Below are 25,971 nucleotides of genomic sequence, written 5' to 3' on the forward strand. Positions count from 1 at the left end.
GAAAGCAGCCATGAGAGGGGTCAGATCAACCATGGTCCTGAGAATGGAGGGGCTGAATGGCCGACTCCTCTTCCCATTTCCCATGGTCTCAACTACAAGAGACTGTGTGTAATTTTGTTGGCCATTTCTTGCACTCGTTTAGCAATCCACACTCCCTCTTGGTACCTGCATATTACTGTGGAACCTCTAATGGGTTGCATGGGGAAGATTAGAGTTGCTGTCAGTTAGCAGATACTGATGTGCGATGGTATGAACAAGTTGGACCAAAGGGTCTGTTTCCATTCTACCACCACTACGACTGTACAAGACACTACCTCTAAGTACAGCACCCTTACAAATATGAGGATCTCTGCAATTTCTTAATGTGATACTTGTTACACTGAGGTCCTATTAAGCCACTGCTCATGGCTATTATTACCAGAAAATCCACGCTTGTGGTATATCATGTTTATCTATCTTGTACTGACCTGTTCTCCTAGAGACAGGAGCAGGACAGTCAGCCTGCTCAGAACTTGCTCTGCCACCTCAGTCATAGAGATGTACAGCACAGACAGACCCTTCAGTCCAAGTGGTTGTTTAAAAGGTGTCTTTAGCAATGGTTCCAACAAGGCTGTGACAACTGAGGGAGGGTCACTCAACCTGAAACGTTAACTCTGATTTCTCTCCACTGCTGTCAGACCCGCAGAGCTTTTTCCAGCAATTTCTGGTTTTGTTTCTGATTCCTAGCATCCACAGTCCTTTGGATTTTTATTATAAGAATGTCCTTGCATTGAGGGGACAGTGGAGGGAGGGTACATTGCATGCGGCAGAATGTGATGTGTTCCATATCCTGTTGGCATACATTTGCAAAGATATTTTTTTCTCCCTTGACCCAGTTTATATTTGACAGCCAAGATGGAAACCAAGATATTTGTACTATTTTTGGGATATGGGCAGGACACTAGGGCATTTGGTGAAATATCAAGACTGTCCCATAGCAAAACCAGAGGCCCAGTCACACTGGATCATAAAGCGAGGGAGGAGAACTAGGCCATTCAGTCAAGATTAGATCCCGACAGTGTGGGAACAGGCCCTTTGGCCCAACGAGTCCACACCGACTCTCCAAAGAGTAACCCACCCAGACCCATTCCCATACATTTACCCCTGACTAATGCACTTAAACTACATACTACGTTGCCCGTGGCATTCAGGGACATGGCCAATTCACCGAACCTGCACATCTTTGGATTGTGGAGGAAATAAGAGGAAGCCCACGCAGACACGGGGAGAATGTGCAAACTCCACACACGGTCCGCCGAGGCTGGGCTCGAACCCACATCCCTGGTGTTCTGAGGCAGTAGTTAGATTAGATTACAGTGTGGAAACAGGCCCTTCAGCCCAACAAGGCCACACCGACCCGCCGAAGCGCAACCCACCCATACCCCTACATTTACCCCTTACCTAACACTACGGACAATTTAGCATGGCCAATTCACCTGGCCTGCACATCTTTGGACTGTTGGTGTTAACTACTAAGCTACCATGTAGCCCCAGTCTGTTCTACTATTCCAGGATTTCATATCTAAAGCGATAGAAGTTTGCTTAGAAGAGATGAAACCAATTATTCACACTAACAAACATACAAAATGACTTGCAAAAATAGGCTTGCTTATGATTGCTGAAATGGAAGTCAAACTTCACATTGTAAAACATGACTGGAAAAATAAAAACATTGAAACAGGCCAATAGCAGTTTGCTATACAAGATTTTAGTTTAAAAAAACTGCACTATTAGTTTTCTTTTAGAATTTAATTGTTCTGTTTTTAATTGTTCATTGCTGTAGCAAGTCCTTACAATAAATGCACAATATTTAATGAAACAATGATAAGTGAGCAGAGGGCAAAATTGCTCCCACTTTTAAATGGATTACAAATCAGAGGGCACAATTTTAAGATGCCTTGTAAAGGAAGTAAATGTGGGGTAAGGAACTCTTTAACAACTAATAGTTTGAGGCTGGAATATAATGTCTGGAAGTATGGAGATAGGTTCAATTGAGGCATTCAAGAGGGCAGTGGATTATTATCTAAAGTGCCGGGTTACTGAGCAACAACCAAAGAACTGCAGATTCTGAAAATCTGAAACAAAACACTGTCTCAGGCCAGCTGCAGTGTTCTAGTGAAGTTCAGCACAAGCTGAAAGAACAGTACCTCGTTATCTAGATGGGGATCCTGCTGCTCAATATCGAGTTTAATTTTCAGGCCTGAGTGTCTTCCATGTCCTTTACCCACCCCAACGCCTTGTCATCAGAGTCTGCTTTCTTCAGAACCAACCCATTTCTGTCCACTGATGGTCCTATTTTCAGCATTTCTGTCTCCCTAGCTCATACCATCTATTCCTTTGTCTGCTCAATTGCTTCCCCCCTCTCTCTGAGCTCCATCTCCACCTTTTATCCACTCCCTTTTCACACCAGTCTTCAGCATAAATACCACCTTTTTCCTAGCTACAATGAGTTCTTTTTTTAAATAGCTATTTTTATTAGAAATTTAACATTTTTACAAGTTTACAAAAATAAACAAAACTCTCAAATATAAACATTGATATACAATTAAATCAAATACACAATAGCCAAAATTTAACAAAAGAAAAAAAAACTGAAAAAGAAAAAAAAACAAAACTCAACTATCTACTAATCTAACCTACAACTAACCAGAGTGTATATTTAAGTCTCTTACATGCTCGGAATGTGTTAACATCAGATGTACTAAAACCCATATTCGTGCGGGATTCCTCTCCCAAGGGGCCCCGGACCAGCCAGGTTTGTAATCTCAATTAAATAAAAGCCCTTGTTAGGATAGCCGAAATATCTGTATTTATGTAATTCAAGAAGGGCTGCCATATTTTATAAAATAATTCGGTCTTTCGGTGCACCATATTTGTAAGGAAGTCAAGGGGAATACATTCCATAATTATTCTGTGCCAATTTGAAAGTCCAGGGGGGCCCTCAGCCACCCAGTTCACCAAAATATTTTTCCTTGCACAGAAAGAAAGAATAGAAAATAGTCTCTTCCCGTACATGTCCAGGGAGGGAAAGTTCGAAAAGCCCAAAAGGAGAGATACCGGGTCCACTTTAATTTCCGTTCCTAAAATTTCTGTCAGGGTACTTGCTACTTTAGTCCAATATCTACAGATCTTATGACAGGTCCATAGGCAATGTACAAGAGTGCCCACCTCTATTTTGCATTTGGGACACATTGGAGATGCTCCTGCCTTAAATCTTGCCAGTCGAACTGGTGCTATATGGGCCCTATGAAGTATCTTCAGCTGGATAGCCTGGGACAATGAGTTCTTAAGTGTCACTGGACTCGAAAAGTTAACTCTACTTCTCTTCAGATACTGCCAGACCTGAAATTTTCCAGAAATGTTGTTTTATTACACGTGCTCGGAGAGCAGTACTGAGTTAGAGATGCCTGTGTTGGACTGAGGTGTGCAAAGTTAAAAATCACAACAGGTTATAGTCAGAGACCAATACAGTCATGATGACCTGAACAGCCTCCTGCATTCGAACGATCGTCTGATAGTGAATTCCAAATATTTAATGTGCAGCCTGGTTTTTTTTAAAATTAGATTAGATTACATACAGTGTGGAAACTGGCCCTGAAGCGCAACCTATTTATATCCCCACCCATACCCCTACATTTACCCCTTACCTAACACTACAGGCAATTTAACATGGCCAATTCACCTAACCTGTACATCTTTGGACTGTGGGAGGAAACCGGAGTACCCGGAGGAAACTGCAAACTCCACACAGTCAGTCGCCTGAGGCGGGAATTGAACCCGGGTCTCTGGCGCTGTGAGGCAGCAGTGCTAACCACTGTGCCGCCCAGTAAGTTACAACGCAGCATTTTTGTTAGGGACGTGTCACTGACAATAACAAGACGCCATTTTTGATAGGGGCATTTAAACAGATTTGGCGCTGTGAGGCAGCAGTGCTAACCACTGTGCCGCCCACTGTGCCTGCTAGTAAGTTACAACGCAGCATTTTTGTTAGGGACGTGTCACTGACAATAACAAGACGCCATTTTTGATAGGGGCATTTAAACAGATTTGGTAAGCCGCCATCTTTAAATAGAGGCGCATCGCATGGACGGAGGGAACGCCATCTTTGATAGGGGCATTCTTCCACACGGCGCAGTCGCCATCATTGATAGGGGTATAGATCAGGGCGACTGTCCTGCCTATCCTATGCTGCTTGACTTGCTCCACGTTTCATCGGCTGACTTTCCAGCATCTGCCGTCCACACCATCTGCAACTAAGGGTAGTTGTCAGCAATGGACCATGTTTAATTTCGGCATAGCGTTGGTGTGATGCCACATTTGATGTGGGCGTGTTATAGAAGCCGACGTGTCGCCATCTTTGATCGGGGCGTGTTGCGTCATCCGACGTGACGCCATATTTGTTAGGGACCTGTCAAAGAAACCGATCTGCCGCCATCTTTGATAGGGCGTGTCATTGGTGTCAGCGAGGCGCCATGTTTATTAGGGGCAGGTCTTCGGGACGCCATCGTTGATAGGGGCGTGTCGTGGAAGGCGACAAAACGCCATCCTTGTTATGGGGTTAAAAATCTCCCAACGCCAAGTTGTAGTCCAACAGGTTTATTCGGACGCACTAGCTTTCGGAGTGCTGCACCTTCATCAGGTGGTTGTGGGGGCGGAGGGGGCGTACCTTCGAGACGCCATCATTGATAGAGTCGCGTCATGAAAGTCGCCAGGCGCCATCTTTGTTGGGGGCGCGTCGCGGAAGCCGTTGGGACGCCATCTTTGTTAGGGGCACGAAGGTCTTCACGCGACGGTGAATTGAGTCGAGTGAGGATGGGCCGAGGGGTCCTGGAGCCGAGGTCGATGTAACTCTCCTTCCCCGCCCCTCCCCTTCCTTATGGAAGGGCCTCCGAGCAGTTTGTACGGTTCCTGCCCCTTGCTGGAGGACAGTTTCAGCCGCCTGTCCTCCCAGAGCAACATCTACGGCCTGAGCGCCTTCCCCAGGCCTGAGGGAGGCTGTGACCTCCTGACCGCCACCCTCAAGGGAAAGGTCATCAACTTCAGATACCAGACCCCCCGCCAGAAGATCCGGCCCCTGGCCAAGGAGGTGCAGTTCACCTACATCCCAGGTAATGGAGAGTGACCCTGTCCCTCTGCCCCACCCCCATCCCCACCCCACTCCCTCAACTGACCACTCATTGTCCAGGCAGAATGGCCGGAGGGGCACCTGGACATACAACTGGTGTGGACAGGGTAGGTGCAGCTCACCTACATCCCAGGTAATGGAGAGTGACCCTGTCCCTTTGCCCCACCCCCACCCCCATCCCCACCCCCTCAACTGACCACTCATTGTCCTGGCTGGAGGGGCACCTGGACATACAACTGGTGTGGACAGGGTAGGTGCAGCTCACCTACATCCCAGGTAATGGAGTGTGACCACCTCCTCTGACCCTGCACCTTGGTCAGCTCAGAATTCCTTCTGAACTGACCACTGATTGTCCAGGGAAACTGGCCGGAGGGGCTTGCAAGTGGACAATGTAGGTGCAGCGAAGTGGTTCACCCACATGGGGGAAGAGGCTAGGATCAGAGGACGTCATCTCGGAGTAAGTGGCCGCGCATTTGAAACAGAGATAAAGAGGAATTTTCTTGTGGCAGAGGGTAATGAATCTGTGGAATTCTTCACAGCAGAGGGCAGTTGAGGCTGAATCATTAAAGTATACTCGAGGCTGAGATGGACACAGTGGCTCAGTGATTAGCACTGCTGCCTCACAGTGCCAGGGACCCAGGTTTCAATTCCACCCTCTAGGTGACTGTCTGTGTGGTGTTTGCACATTCTCCCAGTGTCTGTGTCCGTTTCCTCCGGGTGCTCCGGTTTCCTCCCACAGTCCAAAGATGTGCAGGTCAGGTGGATTGGCTGTGGTAAACGTGGGGTTTAAATCGGAGGGTCAGCACATGCTTGATGGGATGATTGGCCTCTTATCTGCACTGCAGGGACTCTGTGATAGATTTTTAATCAGTAAGGGAATCAAGTTGGAGGAGAAGGGGCGGGGTGTTGACCGTTGCTGCTTCAAAGCTCACAATTTCAAAATCTCAGTTTGCAACTCCACCTGAGGTGCCAGTGTTCACCTTAGGAGACCTGCTTTTGATGCTCCCAGCTCCTGCCTGTGGTTTCCCAGAATCCTCCAGTGTCTAGCTGCCCATGCTGGAATGATTTAAAATGGGGAATGCACAGGAGGCCACAGAGTTCGAGGAGTTCAGGAAGGTTGTAGGGGTGGAGGAGATTAGGGAAGGTTGAGGACATGGAATGACTTAAAAATGAGCATCTTGAAGTTAAAATGTTGCCTTGACAGGGAGTCAGCAAACACAGCAATGATAACAGGGCAGGACTTGGTGTGAGTTAGAGCACAGACAATATGTGGGAGACGAGTCAGGATACTTGCGTTTATCTAGCACCTGTCTTGATATGCCAAAGTGCTTCACAGCCAGTGGAACCACCGATTTGTCTTTAAGTGGGATTGTTGTCGTAATGTAGGAAACGCAACAATGGGATAAGTGAGCAGATAATCTATTTAAATGCTGTTTCAGGGATGGATAATGACTGGGAGATCTGTCCTGCTATTATCATATGGTCTTCTGCATTCAATTGAGAGGCAGACCAGAGGCCCTGGTTTAACATCTCCTCCAGAAGAATTTTGTTGGTGGTGGAATGAGAAAGGTTGTCATGGTGCTTGAGGCTGGGTTTAAGACTGGAAACATAGGAGACTATAAAATGAGGGAGTGCCAGTTATGTGAGAATAACATAGGGGACCTGCAGGAGGTAAGAGATGGTCAAGGCACTTGCAGTGTCTGAAAACCATGAGGCAAGAGGTGTAAGAGTCTTGGGGCTTGAACACAGGATCGATGCAATCTGCTCAAAACCTGCACCATGGATCCAGAGAGGAGTGTAAGAGATTGAGAGCTGGGTGTGTGACGTTGTGGAAATTCTTAAAATTGACCTTTTCCGTTCCCTCCTCAGTGGACGCAGAAATCGTATCTATTGATGCTTTCAACAAATCTGCACCGAAACGAGGTCTGGTTGTGGGAATAACCTTTATCAAGGTGAGGTCGCTGGTACTTTGCAAACTGCACGCTGGGTTCCAGTGGAAAGAGCTATATAGTTAGAAATCTTTCCTTTTAAAACAAAATGCTTCTCAGTTTAAGAAAGAATTGACTTTTGTTTATTATTATGTGGGACGTGGACATCACTAGCAAGATCAATATTTGTTGCCCATGCTAAACTACTACTTAATTACTTTGTACATAAAGGTATTTTTATGAATATACATAGTCACTAAAACAGTGAAAACAAAAATGCTGGAAATTACAGCGGGTCAGGCAGCATCCATGGAGAGAAGCAAACTAGCATTTTGAATCTCAAATCTCCGTGGATGCTGTATGACCTGCTGTGATCTCCAGCATTTTTTGTTTTCAGTACAGATTCCAGCGTCTGCAATAATTTTCTCCAACTTAGTCACTAAATCAGTTTGGTTCTGTACAGTAGCATGTGAAACAAACATTGGAGTTTGACTTTATCCAACGAACAAACCCAAGGCATTTCTTTCTTGCATGAGATTATATTCGAGGCTCAAAGAAATCTGATGACTGTACATTGCCCATCCTTAACTGCCCTTGAACTGATGGTGTGTTAGGGCTATCTCGGAGGGCAGTTGAGAGTCAACCACATTGCTGTGGGTTTGGAGTCACATATTGTCCAGCCTGGGTAAGGATGGCAGTGACAAATCATTGCCGGTTACCATTTCTGAGGCTGGCTTTATATTTTCTCTATTCATTTTAATGTAAATTCCATCTGTTGCCCTAATCGGATTTCACTCCTGTGTCCCCAGGGATTAGTCTGTGTCACTGGACTCCTGAGCTCATGACAGAATGCTGCTTCGTCACCGTTTCCTCTTTTCAATGGAATCTGGCAGAATCTCAGCAGGTCACAAAGTGTGTGATGGCCAATGAATACAGTCACGTGCTCGATGATGTTAAATGCCTGGGATCCTGAGCTCCACTTCACTCTGAGGTTGATTGTTGTTGCTGCTTTTATTTTCCACAGGACTCTGGCGATAAGGCAAGCCCGTTCCTCAACATCTATTGCGACTACGAGCCGGGATCTGAGTACAATTTGGACTCCATCGCCCGTGAGTCAATGTTTGATTTGTTTTTTGGCTCTCGGTCGATTTTAAGCAAGTCCCCCCTGGCCCCAGCCTCTGGGTCTGAGGGTTTCATGTCTAGGCCAGGAAGATGACTACTCTGACAATGCAGCACTCCTTTGGTACTGACTGGGGGAATAACCTGAACTTCACTGTTCCTCAGGGACCCGTGACCTCCGACTGCAGTTAGCACTGCTGCCTGACAGCGCCAGGGACCTGGGTTCGATTCCAGCCTCAGGCGACTGTGCAAACTCCACACGGACATTCTCCCCTTGTCTGCGTGGGTTTCCCAAGGCCAATCCACCCTAACCTGTACATCTTTGTGAGTACAGGTTAGGGTGGATTGGCCTTGGGAAATTGTCCCGTAGTGTCCGAGGATGTACAGGTTAGGGTGGATTGACCATGGGAAATTATCCCGTGGCCGTCTGGGGATGTGCAGGCTCAGGTGGATTGGCCATGGGAAATTGTCCTGTAGTGTCTAGGGATGTCCAGGTTAGGGTGGATTGGCCATGGGAAATTGTCCTGTAGTGTCCAGGGATGTACAGGTTAGGGTGGATTGGCCATGGGAAATTGTCCTGTAGTGTCCAGGGATGTACAGGTTAGGGTGGATTGGCCATGGGAAATTGTTCTGTAGTGTCCGGGGATGTACAGGTTAGGGTGGATTGGCCATGGAAAATTGTTCTGTAGTATCCAGGGATTTACAGGTTAGGATGGATTGGCTGTGAGAAATTGTCTCATAGTGTCCGGGGATGTACAGATTAGGGTGGATTGGCCGTGGGAAATGATCCCGTAGTGTCCTGGATGTGCAGGTTAGGGGAATTGGCCATGGGCAATGCAAGGTTATAGGGATGGGTCTGGGTGGGATGCTCTTCGGAGGTCCGGTGTAGACTCAATGGGCTGAATGGCCTACTTCCACACTGTAGGGGTTCTATGATTCTGGCCTCAGGGCTGAGAGTGCGGACCACTGTTGATGCTTTCCATGTAATGGGGTAGGCAGGTTAAGGGGTGGATGGCTCAGAGTGCGTGAGGGTCACGGTGATGGTACCAGCTTAACCTGGTACGGACGGGGGGGACGCTGAGGGATTTTAACTGTATTCTGCGATGATTCTCTTTTGCAGAGAGTGGGCACTAACCTGTGCTTCTGTTTTTACAGAAAGTTGCCTTAACCTGGAACTCCAGTTCACCCCCTTCCAGTTGTGCCATGTGGAGTAAGTGCCTGGGATCTGCCTCTTTGCTTCACTTCCTTAGGTGCCCCCTTTTGGGTTAGAAACTAAACCCAAACAAATACAAAATAATTCTGATCCGCTGCCTTCCCATAAGCCCGAATGATATACGAGCAGAATTAGGCTATTCTGGGGTGTCATGTTGCGGCTTTATAGGATGTTGGTGAGGCCACTTTTGGAATACTGCATTCATATCTGGTCTCCCCACTATAGAAGAGATGTTGTGAAACTTGAAAGGGTTCAGCAAGGATGTTGCTGGTACTGGAGGGTTTGAGCTACAGGGAGAGGCTGAATAGGCTGGGCCTGTTTTCCCTGGAGTGTCAGACGCTGAGGGGTGACCCTTAGAAAGGTTTATAAAATCATGAGGGGCGTGGATAGGGTGAATAGACAAGGTCTTTTCCGCGGGCGGGGAGACCAGAACTAGACGGCATTGGTTTAGGGTGAGAGGGGAAAGATATAAAAGGGACCTAAGGGGCAACTGTTTCCCACAGAGGGTGGTACGTGTATGGAATGAGAGGAAGTGGTTTAGGCTGGAGCAATTACAACATTGAAAAAGCATCAAGATGGGTACATGAATAGGAAGGGCTCCGAGGGATATGGGCCAAATGCTGTCAAATGGTATTAAATTAGTTTAGGACATCTGGTCAACATGAACAGGTTGAAATGAAGGGTCTGTTTCTGTGCTGTACCACTCTCTGACTATAACGCCCTTACATTCTCCGTGGTTTACAAAGATGCCCAAATAATGCATCTCCGGTCCCTCTCAGGAATCCAAATTCACCAGAAGTTCAAGCCTCCCAACACCAACAAAAGCGACTCTGCACCATTGGTCGAGTAACTGTAGTTAAGCTTGAATTTCTCACCAGTGGTGACCAGTGCCTCTATTAGTAATTATGGCTCCCCACTGTGTTCACGACAACTCTATGACTTGGCCTCCTATGACAATGAGTTCCGCAGATGTGGTGGAGGCGTTGGCCTAGTGGTATTGTCATCAAACTGTTAATCCAAAGACCCAGACTATATTTTGGTAATGAGGGTTCGAACCCCAGAATAATAGACAGTGGGAACTGAACCCATTAAGAAATAAAAGTGATGACCGTGAATAAATTGTCAGGAAAAACCCTTCTGGTTCACCTAATGCCTTGAGGGAAGGAAACTGCCATCTTACCTGGTCTGGCCTACATGTGACTCCAGACCCACAGCAAATGTGGTTAATTGTGAACTTCCCTCTAATTAATTAGGAATGGGACAGCAACACACTCATCTCGTCAATGAATTAAAGATTCCCCACCCTCTGGCTGAAGAAATCCCCCTTCATCTCAGTTCTAAAGGGTTGTCCCTTCACCTTGAGACTGTACCCTAGTCTTTTCTGTTAGCAGGCAGCGAGGGATGAGCAATAAGTGCATACTGACCGATTCCTCCAGACGAGGAGAAAAATTAATATGCAGTTGAGTAGTGAACTCCAAATCATTCACTGGCAGGGAGTGTGGATGAGAGTGATTCCTGCTCAGGCACGGGAAGGAGAAAACATTTGGTGTTTGGATCATCACCGTCCAAACCTCCAGGGATGTGCACATGTGGTGCAGCGGTGGGGTCCCTATCTCTGAGCCAGGAGGCCTGGGTTCAAATCCCACCCGTTGCAGAGGGTGAGTCATAACATCCTTAAACAGGTCAATTTTAGAAACTGTCTCCAACAGTTCAGTTTGTAATGTGCAGTGCCATAGCAACCCCAATCCTTTGGCAGATCAGTTGGCACTGACAGCGGGCGTGGTATTAGATTGGTGCCAACGTACAGGAATTTGACCCCCATTTTGGCTGGAGTAAATTTGGAACCTCTGTGCCCCTCGTCGGCAGCCTGGTGTAGGCAGCAGCACTGAGAGTCTGAGCTGCTGTCCAACTAAGAACTCCTGTAGTTTATCCAACAATGTAGCTTACAAGGAGAGAGTGAAAAGTACACCATTGAAATACTCGGGCTCTGTTGTGCACAGTGTTTGCTCGATGACCCGTGCTGCTGCTGTAGTGACTGCCCAACCTTGATCAACCCCTGAGGTTTCCCCAAGTGGTGGTCAGGAACCCGAGTGGGATCACGAGCTGACGTTTTGGGGACCCGCAAGCTCCCAGCAGCAATGGGCACCCGACACCAGTAAAACTGGGAACTGGTGTCGCATTTCATTGTTCCAGTGTGGGTCATTTCCATTTGTGTGCCTTCTCCTGCTGCCCGCTGGGGAGGGGCTGTGCCAACTTTCAGTGTTTGGAAAGCACTGTCCTAACTTACCACAGTCTGAGTCTTCAATCAACTGAGCGATGCCTTGAGCCCTCAGGATTTGGTGGAGCCGGTGTTGGACTGGGGTGGACAAAGTTTAAAAATCACACAACACCAGGTTATAGTCCAACAGGTTTATTTTGGAGCGCTGCTCCTTCATCAGTGGTCCTTCATCACCACCTGATGAAGGAGCAGTGCTCCGAAAGCTAGTGCTTCCAGATAAACCTGTTGGACTATAACCTGGTGTTGTGTGATTTTTAAGTTTAAGCCCTCAGGTGTTTGAAGGAGAGAATTGCTGATTTCTGTGACCTGCTGTGTGAGGAAGACCTCCCCGATTTCACTCCTGAGTGACCTGGCGTTAACAACAGGGCAGGGGCAGGGTGGCTTCCCCCGCCCCCTGGCCGACTTCACATTTCCCTTTTCCACATTCCAGGATCCAGGAACGGCAGCAGCGAGAGACCGTGTTCCTGCTCAGTGGCCACGACCACCAGATCCACCTGTACAAAGAGGTGAGCCCTTCCCCCATCCAACTGCGGCTCAGTTTCGCATCTTGTCAATTTCCCCGAGTGACCGCTGCCTTCTGTCTCTCTCCTTGTCTCACAGAACGAAACGCTGCATCAGTTTGAAGAAAGGCCGACGGGATTAATATTCCCCGAGTTAACAGGCCTACCCAGCCAGTAAGACCTCAGCATTGCTCGCACTGGTACATTGCGCGTGGACCTTGGGATGTTTTAGGTTAGGCCACAGCTCCGTGGCTCTCTGTGTGTTGCTCACAGATTCTCTCAGTAGAACCAGGAGAAGGAGGAGGCCATTCCGCCCCTCAGGCCTGCTCCGTCTTTCAGTACGATCATGGCTGATCTCATCTCAGCCTCAACTGTGCTCTTTCAACCCTTTACTAATTGAAAACTTGTCTATCTTCTCTGGTCCTCCTTCATGGCTCAGTGGTTAACTCTGCTGCCTCACAGCGCCAGGGACCCAGCTTTGATTCCACCCTCGGGCGACTGTCTGTGTGGAGTTTGTGTCTTTTCCCTGTGTCTGCGTGGGTGCAGGTTAGGGTGGATTGGCCGTGATACATTGTCCATTATGTCCAGGAATGTGCAGGATAGGTGGGTTAGCCAAGGGGAATGGAGGGTTACAAGGGGGTGGGTCTGGGTGGGATTCTCGTCGGACGGACGGTTGGTGTGGACTTGATGGGCCAAATGGCCTACTTCCACACTGTAACGATTCTATGATTAAATTAACTGTGTCCCACCATCTGGGAGAGTGAGTGCCTTGGAGAGGAGTAATTTCTCCGCACCTCTATTTCAAATCCGCCACCCCTTATCTTAAAACTGTGTCCTCTCGATCCAGACTCCCCAACTTGAAACATCCTCTCCACGCCTACGTTGTCGATCCCCTTGTAGTATCTTACAGATCTCACTTAAATCTCTCATTGCTCTAAACTCTAGAGGGTATGGGCCTGAACTGCTCAATCTCTCATCACATGACAAATCCCTGGAGTCAATCTCGTGACCTACCCCTGACTTGCCTCTGGCTCCCTTTGAGTCTCATGTGCTGTCACTTTTGGCTTGTGTTTTTTTTTGTCGTCTCACTAGATGCTGTGGGAAGTGAGTGCTAATGCCTGTTTATCTCATGACAGTGTCCTCTGGCTAGATGTGGTCAATATTCCGGATTCGACCAGACGGTTGACAGCGTTTGGTTGTCAGAATGGGTTTGTGGGGATTTCTCACGTGGATCAGGAATCGAAAGGTCAGAACTGGACTGTTGCCGATCGCGACTAGCCTCCATCCCAACCTCTTCCCTGGCACTGTCGGCCCTACTTTCAGCTCACTACCTTTTTTGAGGTCTGGAATCTCCACCTGCCCCAGTTTGTCTTGCTTCCCCCTTGCCCCATGTCTCAGGCTGCCCCCTTTCCCCACCCCGCTCCCGGTGTTTGTGCATGTTTCTCACCCACTGTCTCCATTTGAAGTCCAGTTGTTCTGCAGAGTTGGGATGTACAACAGGATGGGCCGATTTCCACTGTCCTGCTCTTCGGGTTACCCACTGAGAACAGTGAGGGCTATTCAACCGGGCAAGGAGCACCGAGTGTCGGTGAGTGAATGAGAATGGGCCTCAATACCTTGACCGGCAAAGGTACAATGTTCACTCTACAATGATTTGTTTTAACACAAGTGCCTCGCTCTTTCTCTCTCCTTCTATAAGGTGTTCTTTAAAACCTACCATATATATGAGTCATAGAGATGTACAGCATGGAAACAGACCCTTCAGTCCAACTCGTTTATGCCGACCAGATATCCTAACCCAATCTTGTCCCACCTGCCAGCACCTGGCCCATATCCCTCACTTCCTCTGGCAGCTCATTCCATTTACGCACCACCCTCTGTATGAAAAAGTTGCCCCTTAGGTTTCTTTTTTTTATATCTTTCCCCTCTCACCTTAAACCTATGCCCTCTGGTTTTGGACTCCCCGACCCCAGGGAAAAGCCTTTGTCTATTTATCCTACCCATGCCCCTCATGATTTTATAAACCTTGATAAGGTCACCCCTCAGTCTCCGACACTCCAGGGAAAACAGCCCCATATACTTGAGTAATAGTTGATCTCACGTAAAAGTCAACCCCCTACTTTTGGCTAAATAACCTGGAATTTTCCACACGTCTCGTGTAAAAGTCGGCCCTAGTTCTTCACAGGTAACAGATCAGTGTTAATGTGAGTCAGTGTGCCGGCCGTCACATCCCACTCCAGCTTTCTAGTCTGCTGGTTGTTCTGATCCACTCCCTGTCTTCCAGTCCTCTGGCTGTTGGCTTCCACTCTGGGTTTTCATGATTACCATAATTCGTTATTTTTCTCCCTTTAATTCATTTAGAGATTGGCTGGGCTTCTGCTAATGGTACAGTATGAATTTCAGCCCCTCAAAAATAGTATCCATGTAGTAGTCAATAAATAGCTATAAATTCTGTGTATTACAATCGTGTACTCCACAACCACCTGGTGAAGGAGCAGCGCTCCAAAAGCTAGTGCTTCCAATTAAAGCTGTTGGACTATAACCTGGTGTTGTGTGATTTTTAACTTCATAAATTTAAAGTAAGTCAAAAAAGGATTGACTATTACTCGAGTATGCAGAGGAGCCTCAATTATCCAAAGGACACGTGGGGAGTATTCCATTTGGTCAGTCAAATTCTGGATAGCGTGGTGTAGCTGAGCATTGGGACCATGCGATCTTACCAGATATTCGGATAATCAAGGTTCCTCTGTATACTGTGTGTGGATTTAAAGTGGCTAAGTGTTTAGCACTACTGTCTCACAGCATCAGGGACCCAGGTTCGATTCCAGTCTCGGGCCACTGACTGTGTGCAGTTTGCACCTTCCCCGCCCCCCCCCCCACCCCGCCAATCCAAAGATGTGCAGGTTAGGGTGGATTGGCCGTGGGAAATTATCCATAGTATCCAAGATGCGCAGGCTCATTGGATTATCCATTGGCAATGCAGGGTTACAGGTAGGTCTGGCTGGGATGCATTTTGGAGGGTCGGTGTCGACTCGATGGGCCGAATGGCCTGACTCCCCACTGTCAGGACTCAATGTCTTTGGCCAAATGTTTGGTTATTCATCGCTAATAATTCCTTCTACAGCTCTGATGTAAATTCCACACATTCTTTCTGTGTAAAAAAACAAAATTGCCCCTCGTGTCTTTTTTAACTCTCTCTCCTCACACCTTAAAAATGTGCCCTAGTCTTGCAATCCCCTACCCTGGGGAAAGGACAGCAACCATTATCTCTGTCTATACCTCGCATTATTTTATAAATGTCTATAAGGTCACCTCTCAATCTCCTACGCATCAGTGAAAACGTCCCCCAGCCTTTCTCCACAACTCAAACCTTCCAAACCCAGCAACACCCTGGGCAATCTCCTGAACCCTCTCCAGCTTAATAATATCCTTCTGATAACTGGGCGACTTCTTCGGAGATGTGCCTCGTTCTCATTGGCACAGGGTTAGATGCCAGTCTCTGTGGATGTGGGTTGTATGCTCATAGTGCACGCCCTGAAATGCTGAGATCAACCCAGAGGTTCTTTGGAGCAGACTGAAGTCACCAGGTACCCCCTCTCTGAGATCAAAGTCAATAATTCTCATCTAGTCTGTTCAGCAGGTTTGGTAAGATAGGATGCTGTATATGAGTGTGGTGAGATAACTAGTTAATAAGGCCATTAACAAAGATTAATCCCCCTTAATACACAGCTCACTGCTGCCTAGCAAGAATCCTACCTCCGCACCCAGGGCACACATGTCGTTGAGCCCTGGGGAGTTTTATCGAACAGAGAGACCTAGGGGTCCAGGTACATAATTCTTTGAAGCTTGCATCACATATAGACAGGTGAATAGGATGGCATTTGGGACACTTGCCTTCATTGCCTTTGAGGATAGGAGTTGGGACGTCATATTGAGGTTGTAAAGGACATTGGCGAGACCTCTTCTAGAGTACTGTGTCCAGGTCTGGTCTCCCTGTTATAGGAAGGATATTAAATTGGAGAGGACTCAGAAAAAACTTACCAGGATGTTGCTGGGAAGGGAGGTTTGAGTTGTAAAGAGGGGCTGGGACGTTTTTCATTGGAGCGCAGGAGGTTGGGGGGGTGACCTTACAGAGGTTTCTAAATCATGAGGGGCATGGGTAGGGTGAATGGCCAAGGTCTTTTCCCTAGAGTGGGGGAGTCCAGAACTAGAGGGCATAGGTTGAAGGTGAGAGGGTAAAGATTTAAAAGGGACCTGAGGGGCAACCTTTTTGAATCAGAGGGTGGTGTGTGTATGGAATGAGCTGCCAGAGGATGTGGTGGAGGCTGGTTCGGGTACAACAGTTTAAAAGACTTTTGGATAAGTTCATGAGTAGGAAAGGTTTAGAGGAATGATTAGAGTGGTGCTGGAAAAGCACAGCAGATCAGGCAGCATCCAAGGAGCAGGAAAATCTTGACTCTAATGTCCAGCATCTGCAGTCCTTATTTCCGCTTAAGGTTTCGAGGGATATGGGCCAAACGCAGGGAAATGGGACGAGTCCAGTTTGAGAAACCTGGTCGGCAGGGACAGGTTGGACCGAAGGGTCTGTTTCTGTGCTGAGTGATTCTAATTTGTTTCTCTGTATGCACCTCAGAAACAGGGCAACATCCAACCTTTCCAATTCCAATGTTTTCCTCTACCCCCTCCCCCCACCTTCTCTCTCTATTTACTGCAGATTCTGATGCAGCCAAAGCTGATGCCTCTTTGGAGAACTATAACCTGCTTGTGACCTCCGCCATCGAGCTCTCTGTAGTTTACAGGTGAGTCGTCTTGGCATTCAAAAGGGACGGGCACTGGGCTTGTTGGCGCCACCTTGATGCGTCACAGCAGGGCCATTGTCACTGTCAATCAGCAGTCCCTTCAGTACCAGGGTGTAAGGGGGAAGCCCAGTACATCATGGCCAGTCCCACGATGAAATTCCTGGGAAATTCATCCCTTAACTCCCCAAAACAGAAGTTCTCAAAGTGCTGCTCGTGACAGCACGGTGGCTCAGTGATTAGCACCGCTGCCTCACAGCACCAGGGACCCAGGTTCAATTCCAGCCTCGGGCCACTGTCTGTGTGGAGTTTGCACATTCTCCCTGTGTCTGTGTGGGTTTCCTCCCTGCAGTCCAAAGATGTGCTGGTTCGGGTGGATTGGCCATGGGAAATTGCCCTGTGGTGTCCAGGGACGTGCAGGTTAGGTGGGCTAGCCGTGGGGAATGCAGGCTTACAGGGATAGGGTAGGACAGTGGGCTGGGATACTCTTCAGAGGGTCGGTGCAAACCCGATGGGCTGAGTGGCCTCTGACCGCCCTATCGGGATTCTGCGATAAGGGCAATACCCCGGGGGAAAAACCGGCGACCGAGTGACGGCTACGGTGACCGAGTGACAGCTACAGCTCCCTCCCAACACTGCTGCTCTGGAGGAGCCAGTGCATTGACCTCTCTTTCTCTCCCCTTGCAGGGATGTGCTGAAGAATGGCCTCAGTGATCAGGCCATCCTGCCAGAGAGTGACCAGTTCGACAGCGTCCTGTGTGCGCTGGTTACCGATGTCGACTTTGACGGGGTGAAGGAGATCCTCCTTGGCACCTATGGCCAGGTAACGAATGGAATGTCCCCCCTGCTTCTGATTTCTTGTATGTCCCTGCACCCCCGCTCCCATCATACCATCCCTGGAGGTGACATCCTGAGGGTTACCACTGACCAGAACCTCAACTGGACTCGCCAGAGTGGCTACAAGAGCAGCTCAGAGGCTGGGAATCCTGCTCCGAGTAGCTCCCCTCCTGTCACCCCAAGGCCTGTCCACCATCTCCAAGGCACAAGTCAGGAGTGTGATGGAATACTCCCCACTTTCCCTGGATGAGGGCAGCTCCAAGACACTCAGCACCATCCAGGACAAAGCAGCCCCTGTTTCATTGGCACCATGTTCACTCTATCTATGACCCACGCTCAGTAGTAGCAGGGTGTACGTCTACACGATGCACTGCAGTAATTTACTAAGGCTCCTTTAGACAGCACCTTCCAAACCCACAATAACTTCTGTCGCGAAGATACATGGGAACACTACCCCCTGCCGGTTCCCCTCCGAGCCCCTCACCACCCTGACTGTGGAAACACATCACCGTTCCTTCACTGGGTCAGAATCCTGGAATTCCCTCCCTAAGGGCATTGTGAGTCAACCCACAACAGATGGACTGCAGCGGTTCAAGAAGGCAGCTCACCTCACCTTCTCAAGGGGGCAATTAAGGATGGGCAATAAATGCTGGGCCCAACCCGCGACACCCACGTTCCACGGTAATAAAAAGAAATGCTGTCCGCTGTCTGGACCCTGAACTCTGGAATACTCTCCCTAAACTGGTCTCCCTCTCCGTCAACCCTCTCCATCAACCCTGTCCGTCTCCTGCCTCACTCTCTCACCTTCTTTCAGCTTCTGCCTGAATGATGCGTCTCTGACCAAAATGTTTGGTCACCTGCCCTAATTATCTCCTTGTGCAGCTCAGGGCCTTGGAGCTAAAACACAAAGTTAAAAACGCTATTTCCATGCCCATTGTTTGTTGTTGACCTCCCATGTGACCTTGCTTCATCGTTGGAAAATAATGTCACTTCTCACTATATCAGCCTTTCTCAATGAGGATGGGACTGTCACGACATCTGACCCTTGTAACACCCCCTGGGCAGTGCCCGGATCACTCACGGTCACGTCTCCAGGTTTGGATTTAATTAACTACCGTTTAATGGTTCCTGCTGGGTCTCTCTTGCCATTCCCTCTTTTCTAAAATTGGCTTTCTTGCGATTCTGTCCTGATGAGTTTAATAAACAAATACCCTCCCACTTCACAGATTGTCTAGCTGTCAATTTCCACCCAGAAAGAATGGGGGAGATCAGCTGACTAGTCCAGAAGATGCCAGTCCTTGCCCTCCTGCCAGTAGGCACCGTCACCAGGCTAACCTGAGTGGGAATTCGGCCCCTCTCTCTCCGACTAGCCAGCAGCCCTCCTGCCAGTAGGCACCGCCACCAGGTTAACCTGAGTGGGAATTTGGCCCCTCTCTTTCTGACTAGCTAACAGTCCTCCTGCCAGTAGGCACCGTCACCAGACTAACCTGAGTGGGAACTTAGCCCCTCTCTCTCTGACTAGCCAGCTATTCTGACTAGCCCTGGCAGCAAGGTGACCTCCATTTCTGGAAGGGGCCGTGTGTCGTTTTTGCCTTTGCTCTGGGGTCTGAGCTTGCTTTCTCTTGGCAGGAGTTACTCTGCTACAAATCCTGCACCATGGGGGCCCCTGATCCCGAGGCTGTGGAGTCAGGACTCGCCCCCCGGCTCCGAGGTGAATTCCGGCTCCTGTGGAAAAGAAGTTTCCAGAGCCCCCTGCTCTCCTTGGCCTACGTCGACCTAACGTGTGACGGTCTCTCTGAACTCGCCGTCGGTTCTCTGAAGGGGCTGCACATTTTGCAGGTAACAGGCCCCGGTCTCCCTTCCACCCCCTTCCCACCTACGTGTCGTCATGGAAATCGGCTCCCACTGTGCTACCCTTCCTTCCCAAACATCTGAGTTCGAACTGGTATCTTTCCAGCACAGAGAAGATGGGCCGAAAGGCCTCCATCACTCTCGGGTTCTATACTTTCTAAATGCATTTGTCACCAGGAGTGAGAGAAACATGGCCGGGTTTACTTGGTCTTGGATGAGGAGGGCACTCAGACTGTGAGAGGGGACAATGGGCTGAGGACATTGGGAAAGATTGCAGCAGCCATTCATATGGGGTTAAAGGTTGTTGCTGGGGGTTACGAAAGAGGATAACTTTACCCAAGTCTGTCGGAACACAGACATCATTGCCCCCGGGTGGTGGGTGTGGAGAGCAGGGACCATTGCACCTTTTGGTGGGGAGTTGAATAAGTGTTGGAAGGAAAGGGACAGAGCTGTTGGAGCTGGAGTCGGGCACTGGGACTCATTTCGGATTGCTTGAGCAAAGTGCTAGACTTGGCTCGATGGGCTGAGTGGCTTCCTTCTGTGTTCCAAAACTCCCTGATACCAAGCGTTGGTTAGTAAGGCAGGGAGCACTGAGATATGAGAGAGATGGATGTTGAGGACATGGGAGGGGACAGCATGGTGGCTTAGTGGTTAGCACTGCTGCCTCAGCGCCAGGGTCCCGGGTTCGATTCCAGCCTCGGGCGACTGTCTGTGTGGAGTTTGCACATTCTCTCCATGTCTGCATGGGTTTCCTCCCACAGCCCAAAGATGTGCAGATTAAGGTAGATTGGCCGTGCTAAATTGCCCCATAGCATCCAGGGATGTGTAGGTAAGGGTGGAGTGGCCAAGGGAAATACAGAGATCAGGTAGGTGGGTGGGATCCTTCAGGAATTCCTGAAGAAGGGAATCGTTTACTTCTCCACCTCCTGATGCTGCCTGGTTTCCTGTGTTCCCCCAGCTTCCCTACTGTCATTTCAGACGACACTTAAGAGTCAGCCATATTGCTGTGGGTCTGGAGTCACATGTAGGCCAGGCCAGGTAAGGACGGCAGATTCCTTCCCTAAACGAAATTCGTGAACCAGATGGGGTTTTTGCTACAACAGAAGTGTTACTCACTCACTCTCAATTTCAGTTTCAGTTTAATCAGCTCCTGAGCTGGGATTTGAGCCCATGTCCCAGAGCTTTAGCCTGGGGCCTGTGGATTACTCATCCTCTGATGTAGAATCCATAGAATGCAGAAGCAAGCCATTCGCCCCATCGAGTCCACACTGCCCCTCTGCAGAGCGTCCTACCCACACCCACCCCATCCCTGTAACCTTGCATTTGCCAAGGCCAATCCACCCTAACCTGCACATCGTTTGGACTGTGGGAGAAAACCCACGCAGACACTGGGAGAATGTGCAAACCCCACACTGACAGTCACCCGAGGGTGGTATCGAACCAGGCTCCCTGGCGCTGTGAGGCAGCAGTGCTAACTACACATATTTTCCGCTATCCGAAAGTAGAGCTTTTGTAAGCTGAAATGGTGTAAAACAAAGAAGCATTAATTTATATGGGAAAAATTTAGCCTTTCTTCACAAAAGCGAAAACCCTCTTTGGATTTCTTTCAGTTAGCGAAAACGGGTATGAATGTAGGTCCTTGGTAAAAGCGAAGTGACGTAAAGCCAACCTTTGAAAAGCGGGGGATACCAGCACTGAGTCACCATGCTGCCCATTACCACATGTCATAGAGATGTACAGCATGGACACAAACCCTTCGGTCCAACCCGTCCATGCCGACTAGATATCCCAACCCAATCTAGTCCCACCTGCCAGCACCTGGCCCATATCCCTCCAAACCCTTCCTATACATATACCCATCCAAATGCCTATTTAATGTTGCAATTGTACCAGCCTCCACCACTTCCTCTGGCATTGCAATTGTACCAGCCTCCACCACTTCCTCTGGCAGCTCATTCTGCACACGTACCACCCTCTGCATGAAAAGGTTGCCCCTTAGGTCCCTTTTATGTCTTTCCCCTCTCACCCTAAACCTATGCCCTCTTGTTCTGGACTCCCCCACCCCAGGGAAAAGACTTTGTCTATTTATCCTGTGACCATCTCCCAATGTTGCAGGTCAGCCCTGAGCTAATGGTGTGGGTGGGACAGGCTTAACACCCTAAATGACCTTCCCCTTTTCCTGGGGGCCTGTCCACCTATTTTAACCCCAGTTTGGTCAATCACTAGCCCCCACCTTAGTAGCTGCGAAATGATGTTTTTTTTTAAACAGCAACATTAAGTGCAGTCTGCTTGTGTGTTGCAGCACAGTCTCACCCAGACAGCCAGCCTGGTCTTAGAGAGGCTTCGCTCCCAAGCGTCGGCTTTGGGGAAGAATTTGCCTCCAGGCCCGGGCAGTGCGGAGCTTGCCAAGGCCGGGATGGACACACAGGTAGCGTCCGAGCCGGAGGAAACCGCGGGGTGTCATCACCAAGAAACCGTGGAAAGGAGCAGCTGACGAGGTGAGCTTTTGCTCGCATAACCCCCCCCTCTCCCCCAACCCCGCTTCAAATGGTGACCCATGTTTCACCCCCACTCCACACAAAAGCAGCGGGGATTCATTTCTCACATCAGCGGTTTGCACAGCCTCTGGGTCCGGAGGAGCTGAAGCCTCTGACCTGAAGGTACCCGTGGAATAGTGCAGTCTGGAAGTCGCTGAGCGAAAGACGGTTTCGAATCCTTCCATCTTGTACTTCAGAGTTGTTTGAGCTCGAAAGCTTGTGGACCAGAGGCCCGTGTTTCAGTGGTGCTCCAGGATAGTCTCTCGACATTCAAATGTGCCCCTGTTCATTCATCGCCTTTCCAAATGAAGTCGCTGCGTGGACGGTTCCCCCCCCACCCCCAAGCTTTGGCGGGCGGGGGTCTATTGTCATTGCACCTTCCTAAGTTCTCTCTAGAGACTTGCACCAAAAAAAACAAGAGACCCCTTTCCAAGCGTTGTAACAGCAGGAGGAGCGCTGCACAGCCAGAGGAGCCAACGTTCGCATGATACAACAACTCAATTCGCCTTTCAGTCAGATGGAAACCTGCGACACCTGACCTTTGAAAGAGGCGGACTGGAGAGATCCCCCCCCAGCATGCCAGGTGTATATTTAATCTCAGTCAGCATCGGATTCTTACATCACCTTGCTGCTAGAGACAGCTAGCTCTTTGCCAAACAGCTGCTCCATTTCCAACCTTACAGCGATGGCCAATTATTTTTAAGGGAAATGTTTAATTGACTGCAAAGCGTTTTAGGATGCTACTGAAATGCAAGTCATTCCTTCGCCCATGTAATGTTTCAGAAATAATATTCACTGTGCTGCAAGCGTTAGTTTAATTTAAAAATAATTAGAACTGTGGCACGTCTGGGTGGATTGCAATAAAATAAAAATGGTTTGGAATGTTCCACAAATGTTTTTTTTTTGCAGGAGGGTCGAAGTGCTTTGGTCCTGAAATCTGTGTTTGTATTTGGCGCTAGGCTGTTCAGGACTGATAGTTACTGGGTCTGCAGTCAACAGAAAACTGGGAGCTGCAGGAGACAGCAACTTGAATTAATCAGAATATGTTGGATCCTGAACTGTGTCACCTCTTCCGAGCAGCAGATGGCGCAGTTGTTTCACTTTTCACAGTATCAGGAGACGGGCTCTGTGATGTAATGAGTTTAAGGGCTTGACCAGAGCAGGGGCAGATGGAGTACAACGTGGGAAAGTGTGAGGTCATGCACCTCGGTAGGAAGAATAGAGGCATGGGCTGTTTTCGAAACAGGGAGAAAGTTCAGAAGTCTGAAGTGCAAAGAGACTTGGGAGTTCTTGTTCAGGATTCTCTCAGAGTAAACTTGTAGGTTGAGTCAGTAGTTAGGGAGGCGATTACAATGGTGGCATTTATTTTGAGAGGACTTGAAAATAACAGCAGAGATGTACCTCTGAGGCTCTACAAGGCTCTGGTGAGACCACTTTTGGAGTATTGTGCACAGTTTGGGCCCCATACCTCAGGAAGGATGTACAGCCCCGGAGTGGGTTCAGAGGAGATTCACGAGAATGGTCCCAACTTTGAAAAGCTTAACATATGAGGAACGTTTGAGGACTCTGGGTCTATACTTGATGGAGTTTAGAAGGATAAGGGGGGATCTGATTGAAGCATACAGAATACTGAATGGCCTGGACAGAGTGGATGTTGGGAAGATGTTTCCATGGGTAGGAGAGCCTTAAAGTAAAGGGAAGACCTTATAGAACGGAGATAAGGAGAAACTCCTTCAGCCAGAGAGTGGGGAATGTGTGGAATTCACTGTCACAGGAGGCTGTGGAGGCCGGGTCATTGAGTGTATTTAAGACTGAGATAGATAGGTTCTTGATTGTAAAGGGGATCAAAGGTAATGGGGAGAGAGCGGGAGAACGGGGTTGAGAAACGTATCAGCCATGGTTGCATGGAGGGGCAAACTCAATGGGCTGAATGGCCTGATTTCTGTTCCTATGTTTTATGGTCTTAATTCATGACATCAAATCCTTGCAGTGCCTCTGTGTTTTGTCAGTGCATGGCTTTAAGTCAATGCAGTCAAAGCTAGGACCACTGGGAGGCCATTCAGCCCATTGGACCTGTACTGCTATCCATTTAGATCATTGACTGGGTTGCTTCTTCATCTAGTGGCTCAGTGGTTAGCACTGCTGCCTCACAGCGTCAGGGACCCGGGTTCGATTCCACTCTCAGGTGACTCTGTGTGTGGAGTTTGGACATTCTCCCTGTGTCTCTGTGGGTTTCCTCCGGGTGCTCCGGTTTCCTCCCACAGTCCAAAGATGTGCAGGTTAGGGTGGATTGGCCGTGCTATAGTGTCCAGGGATGTGCAGGCTAGGTGGGTTAACTATGGGAAATGCAGGGTTACAGGGATAGGGTAAGGGGGTGTTCTGGGTGGAACACTCATTGGCGGGTCAGTGTGGACTCGATGGGCTGAATGGCCTGCTTCCACTGTAGGGATTGTCTGCCTCTGAGTAGGAGGGACTTCGAGGTATATGGGCCAAATGCTGGCAAATGGGACAAGTTCAGTTTAGGAAACCTGTTCAGCATGGACGAGTTGGGCCGAAGGGCCTCTTTCTGTGCTGTGTGACTCTCGTTAGGGAGAATGCATCAGTTGGGTGATTAACATTTAAACCAGGCAGGTTAACTCTGGCCCAGATATTGCCACGAGGCGTTACTGATGTAATGCAGGACGTGCAGGGACCAGCGTGTGCAGAGAGTGTGGGAATGAGCAGTTTATTGTTTGTGCTGTTGGCTGAGGGGAAGGACGTGATGGGGGAGGGGTGTGAATTCAGCTGAAATTGCACCACCGGGGTCTCCAGTGCCCAGCAGAGGCTTCGATTTCCCGTCATCTCTGGAAGATGGCATAGCCGATGGTGCAGCACTCCCTCAGCACTGGAACTGGGCTTTGTGCCGTGGTTTAAAGTGTCAGTGTACTGGAGTGAGAGAGAGAGAGGAGGACTTTGTGGCCTTGCTTTGTAATGGGTAGGCTTCCTGGTCCCAGAGAGTAGCTACCAGCTGTTTTAGTTTGAACAGGAAGTGGTGACTGGCTGTGGTTCGGGTGAGGGGAGAGGGAGAGAACAAGGAAACTGAGAACATTGCAACTTGAAGAAACTGGGGCAGACGCACTTAATGTTTCAAAAGTACAGTGTCAAATAAAAGTGCAAATATGGTTTAAATATTGAGTAATGCTGTTAGAGTAACTCAATTATTACTTCCACGGTAATTACTGTAACATCCTATGTAGAAGTGCCATTCTTAAAATGTATTTTCTCTCTCTGTTCCCCATGAGCTGATCCATTTGTACGGCCAGCAAGGGTCAGCAGTTGCTGCTCGACCACATGAGGCATCCCTGTCTGTTCACTCTGTGGAGGAAGTGAGGACGGCAGACGCTGGAGATCAGAGTCGAGAGTGTGGTGCTGGAAAAGCACAGCAGGTCAGGCAGCATCTGAGGAGCAGGAGAATCGACGTTTCGGGCATAAACCCTTCTTCAGGAACGAGGCTTGTGGGTCGGGGCTGAGGGATAAATGGGAAGGTGGGGTTGGGGGGAAAGCGATAGGTGGATGAAGGTGAGGGCAAAGGTGATAGGTCAGAGGGTGCAGTGATGCACAGGTTTGGAGGGTGTTGCTGAGTTGGAGGCTTGGTACTGGGATAATGTGGGAGTGGGGGGGGGTGCAAATGAGGAAGCTGTCAAAATCCACATTGATCCCGTGTGGTTGCACAATCCCAAGGCGGAGTATGAGGCGTACCTCCTCCAGG

At 48.9% G+C, this 25,971-nt stretch overlaps 1 protein-coding gene across 5 annotated transcripts in view; it reads left to right on the plus strand.

Annotated features, from left to right (window-relative positions):
• The first annotated feature begins 4,769 nt into the window (after positions 1-4,769).
• The window catches only part of kptn (kaptin (actin binding protein)), a 32,699-nt gene continuing 11,497 nt past the window's right edge, over positions 4,770-25,971 (plus strand). For 2 of the 5 annotated variants that reach the window (XM_043680799.1, XM_043680798.1), the window contains exons 1-12: positions 4,772-5,147; positions 7,034-7,116; positions 8,117-8,201; positions 9,367-9,421; positions 12,133-12,208; positions 12,303-12,376; positions 13,339-13,448; positions 13,674-13,790; positions 16,917-17,001; positions 17,686-17,821; positions 19,465-19,674; positions 21,989-22,184. In XM_043680799.1, coding sequence (XP_043536734.1) covers positions 4,916-5,147; positions 7,034-7,116; positions 8,117-8,201; positions 9,367-9,421; positions 12,133-12,208; positions 12,303-12,376; positions 13,339-13,448; positions 13,674-13,790; positions 16,917-17,001; positions 17,686-17,821; positions 19,465-19,674; positions 21,989-22,180 — 1,455 coding nt within the window. In that variant the 5' untranslated portion in view covers positions 4,772-4,915 and the 3' untranslated portion in view covers positions 22,181-22,184. Of the gene's footprint in view, positions 5,622-7,033; positions 7,117-8,116; positions 8,202-9,366; positions 9,422-12,132; positions 12,209-12,302; positions 12,377-13,338; positions 13,449-13,673; positions 13,791-16,916; positions 17,002-17,685; positions 17,822-19,464; positions 19,675-20,644; positions 20,725-21,988; positions 23,117-25,971 lie in introns of those variants that run through there. The other 3 variants (XM_043680800.1, XM_043680797.1, XM_043680801.1) reach the window with 3 other exon arrangements.

Source organism: Chiloscyllium plagiosum, chromosome 41 (genome assembly GCF_004010195.1).
Source record: "Chiloscyllium plagiosum isolate BGI_BamShark_2017 chromosome 41, ASM401019v2, whole genome shotgun sequence".
In the NCBI taxonomy this organism is placed as follows: domain Eukaryota; kingdom Metazoa; phylum Chordata; class Chondrichthyes; order Orectolobiformes; family Hemiscylliidae; genus Chiloscyllium; species Chiloscyllium plagiosum.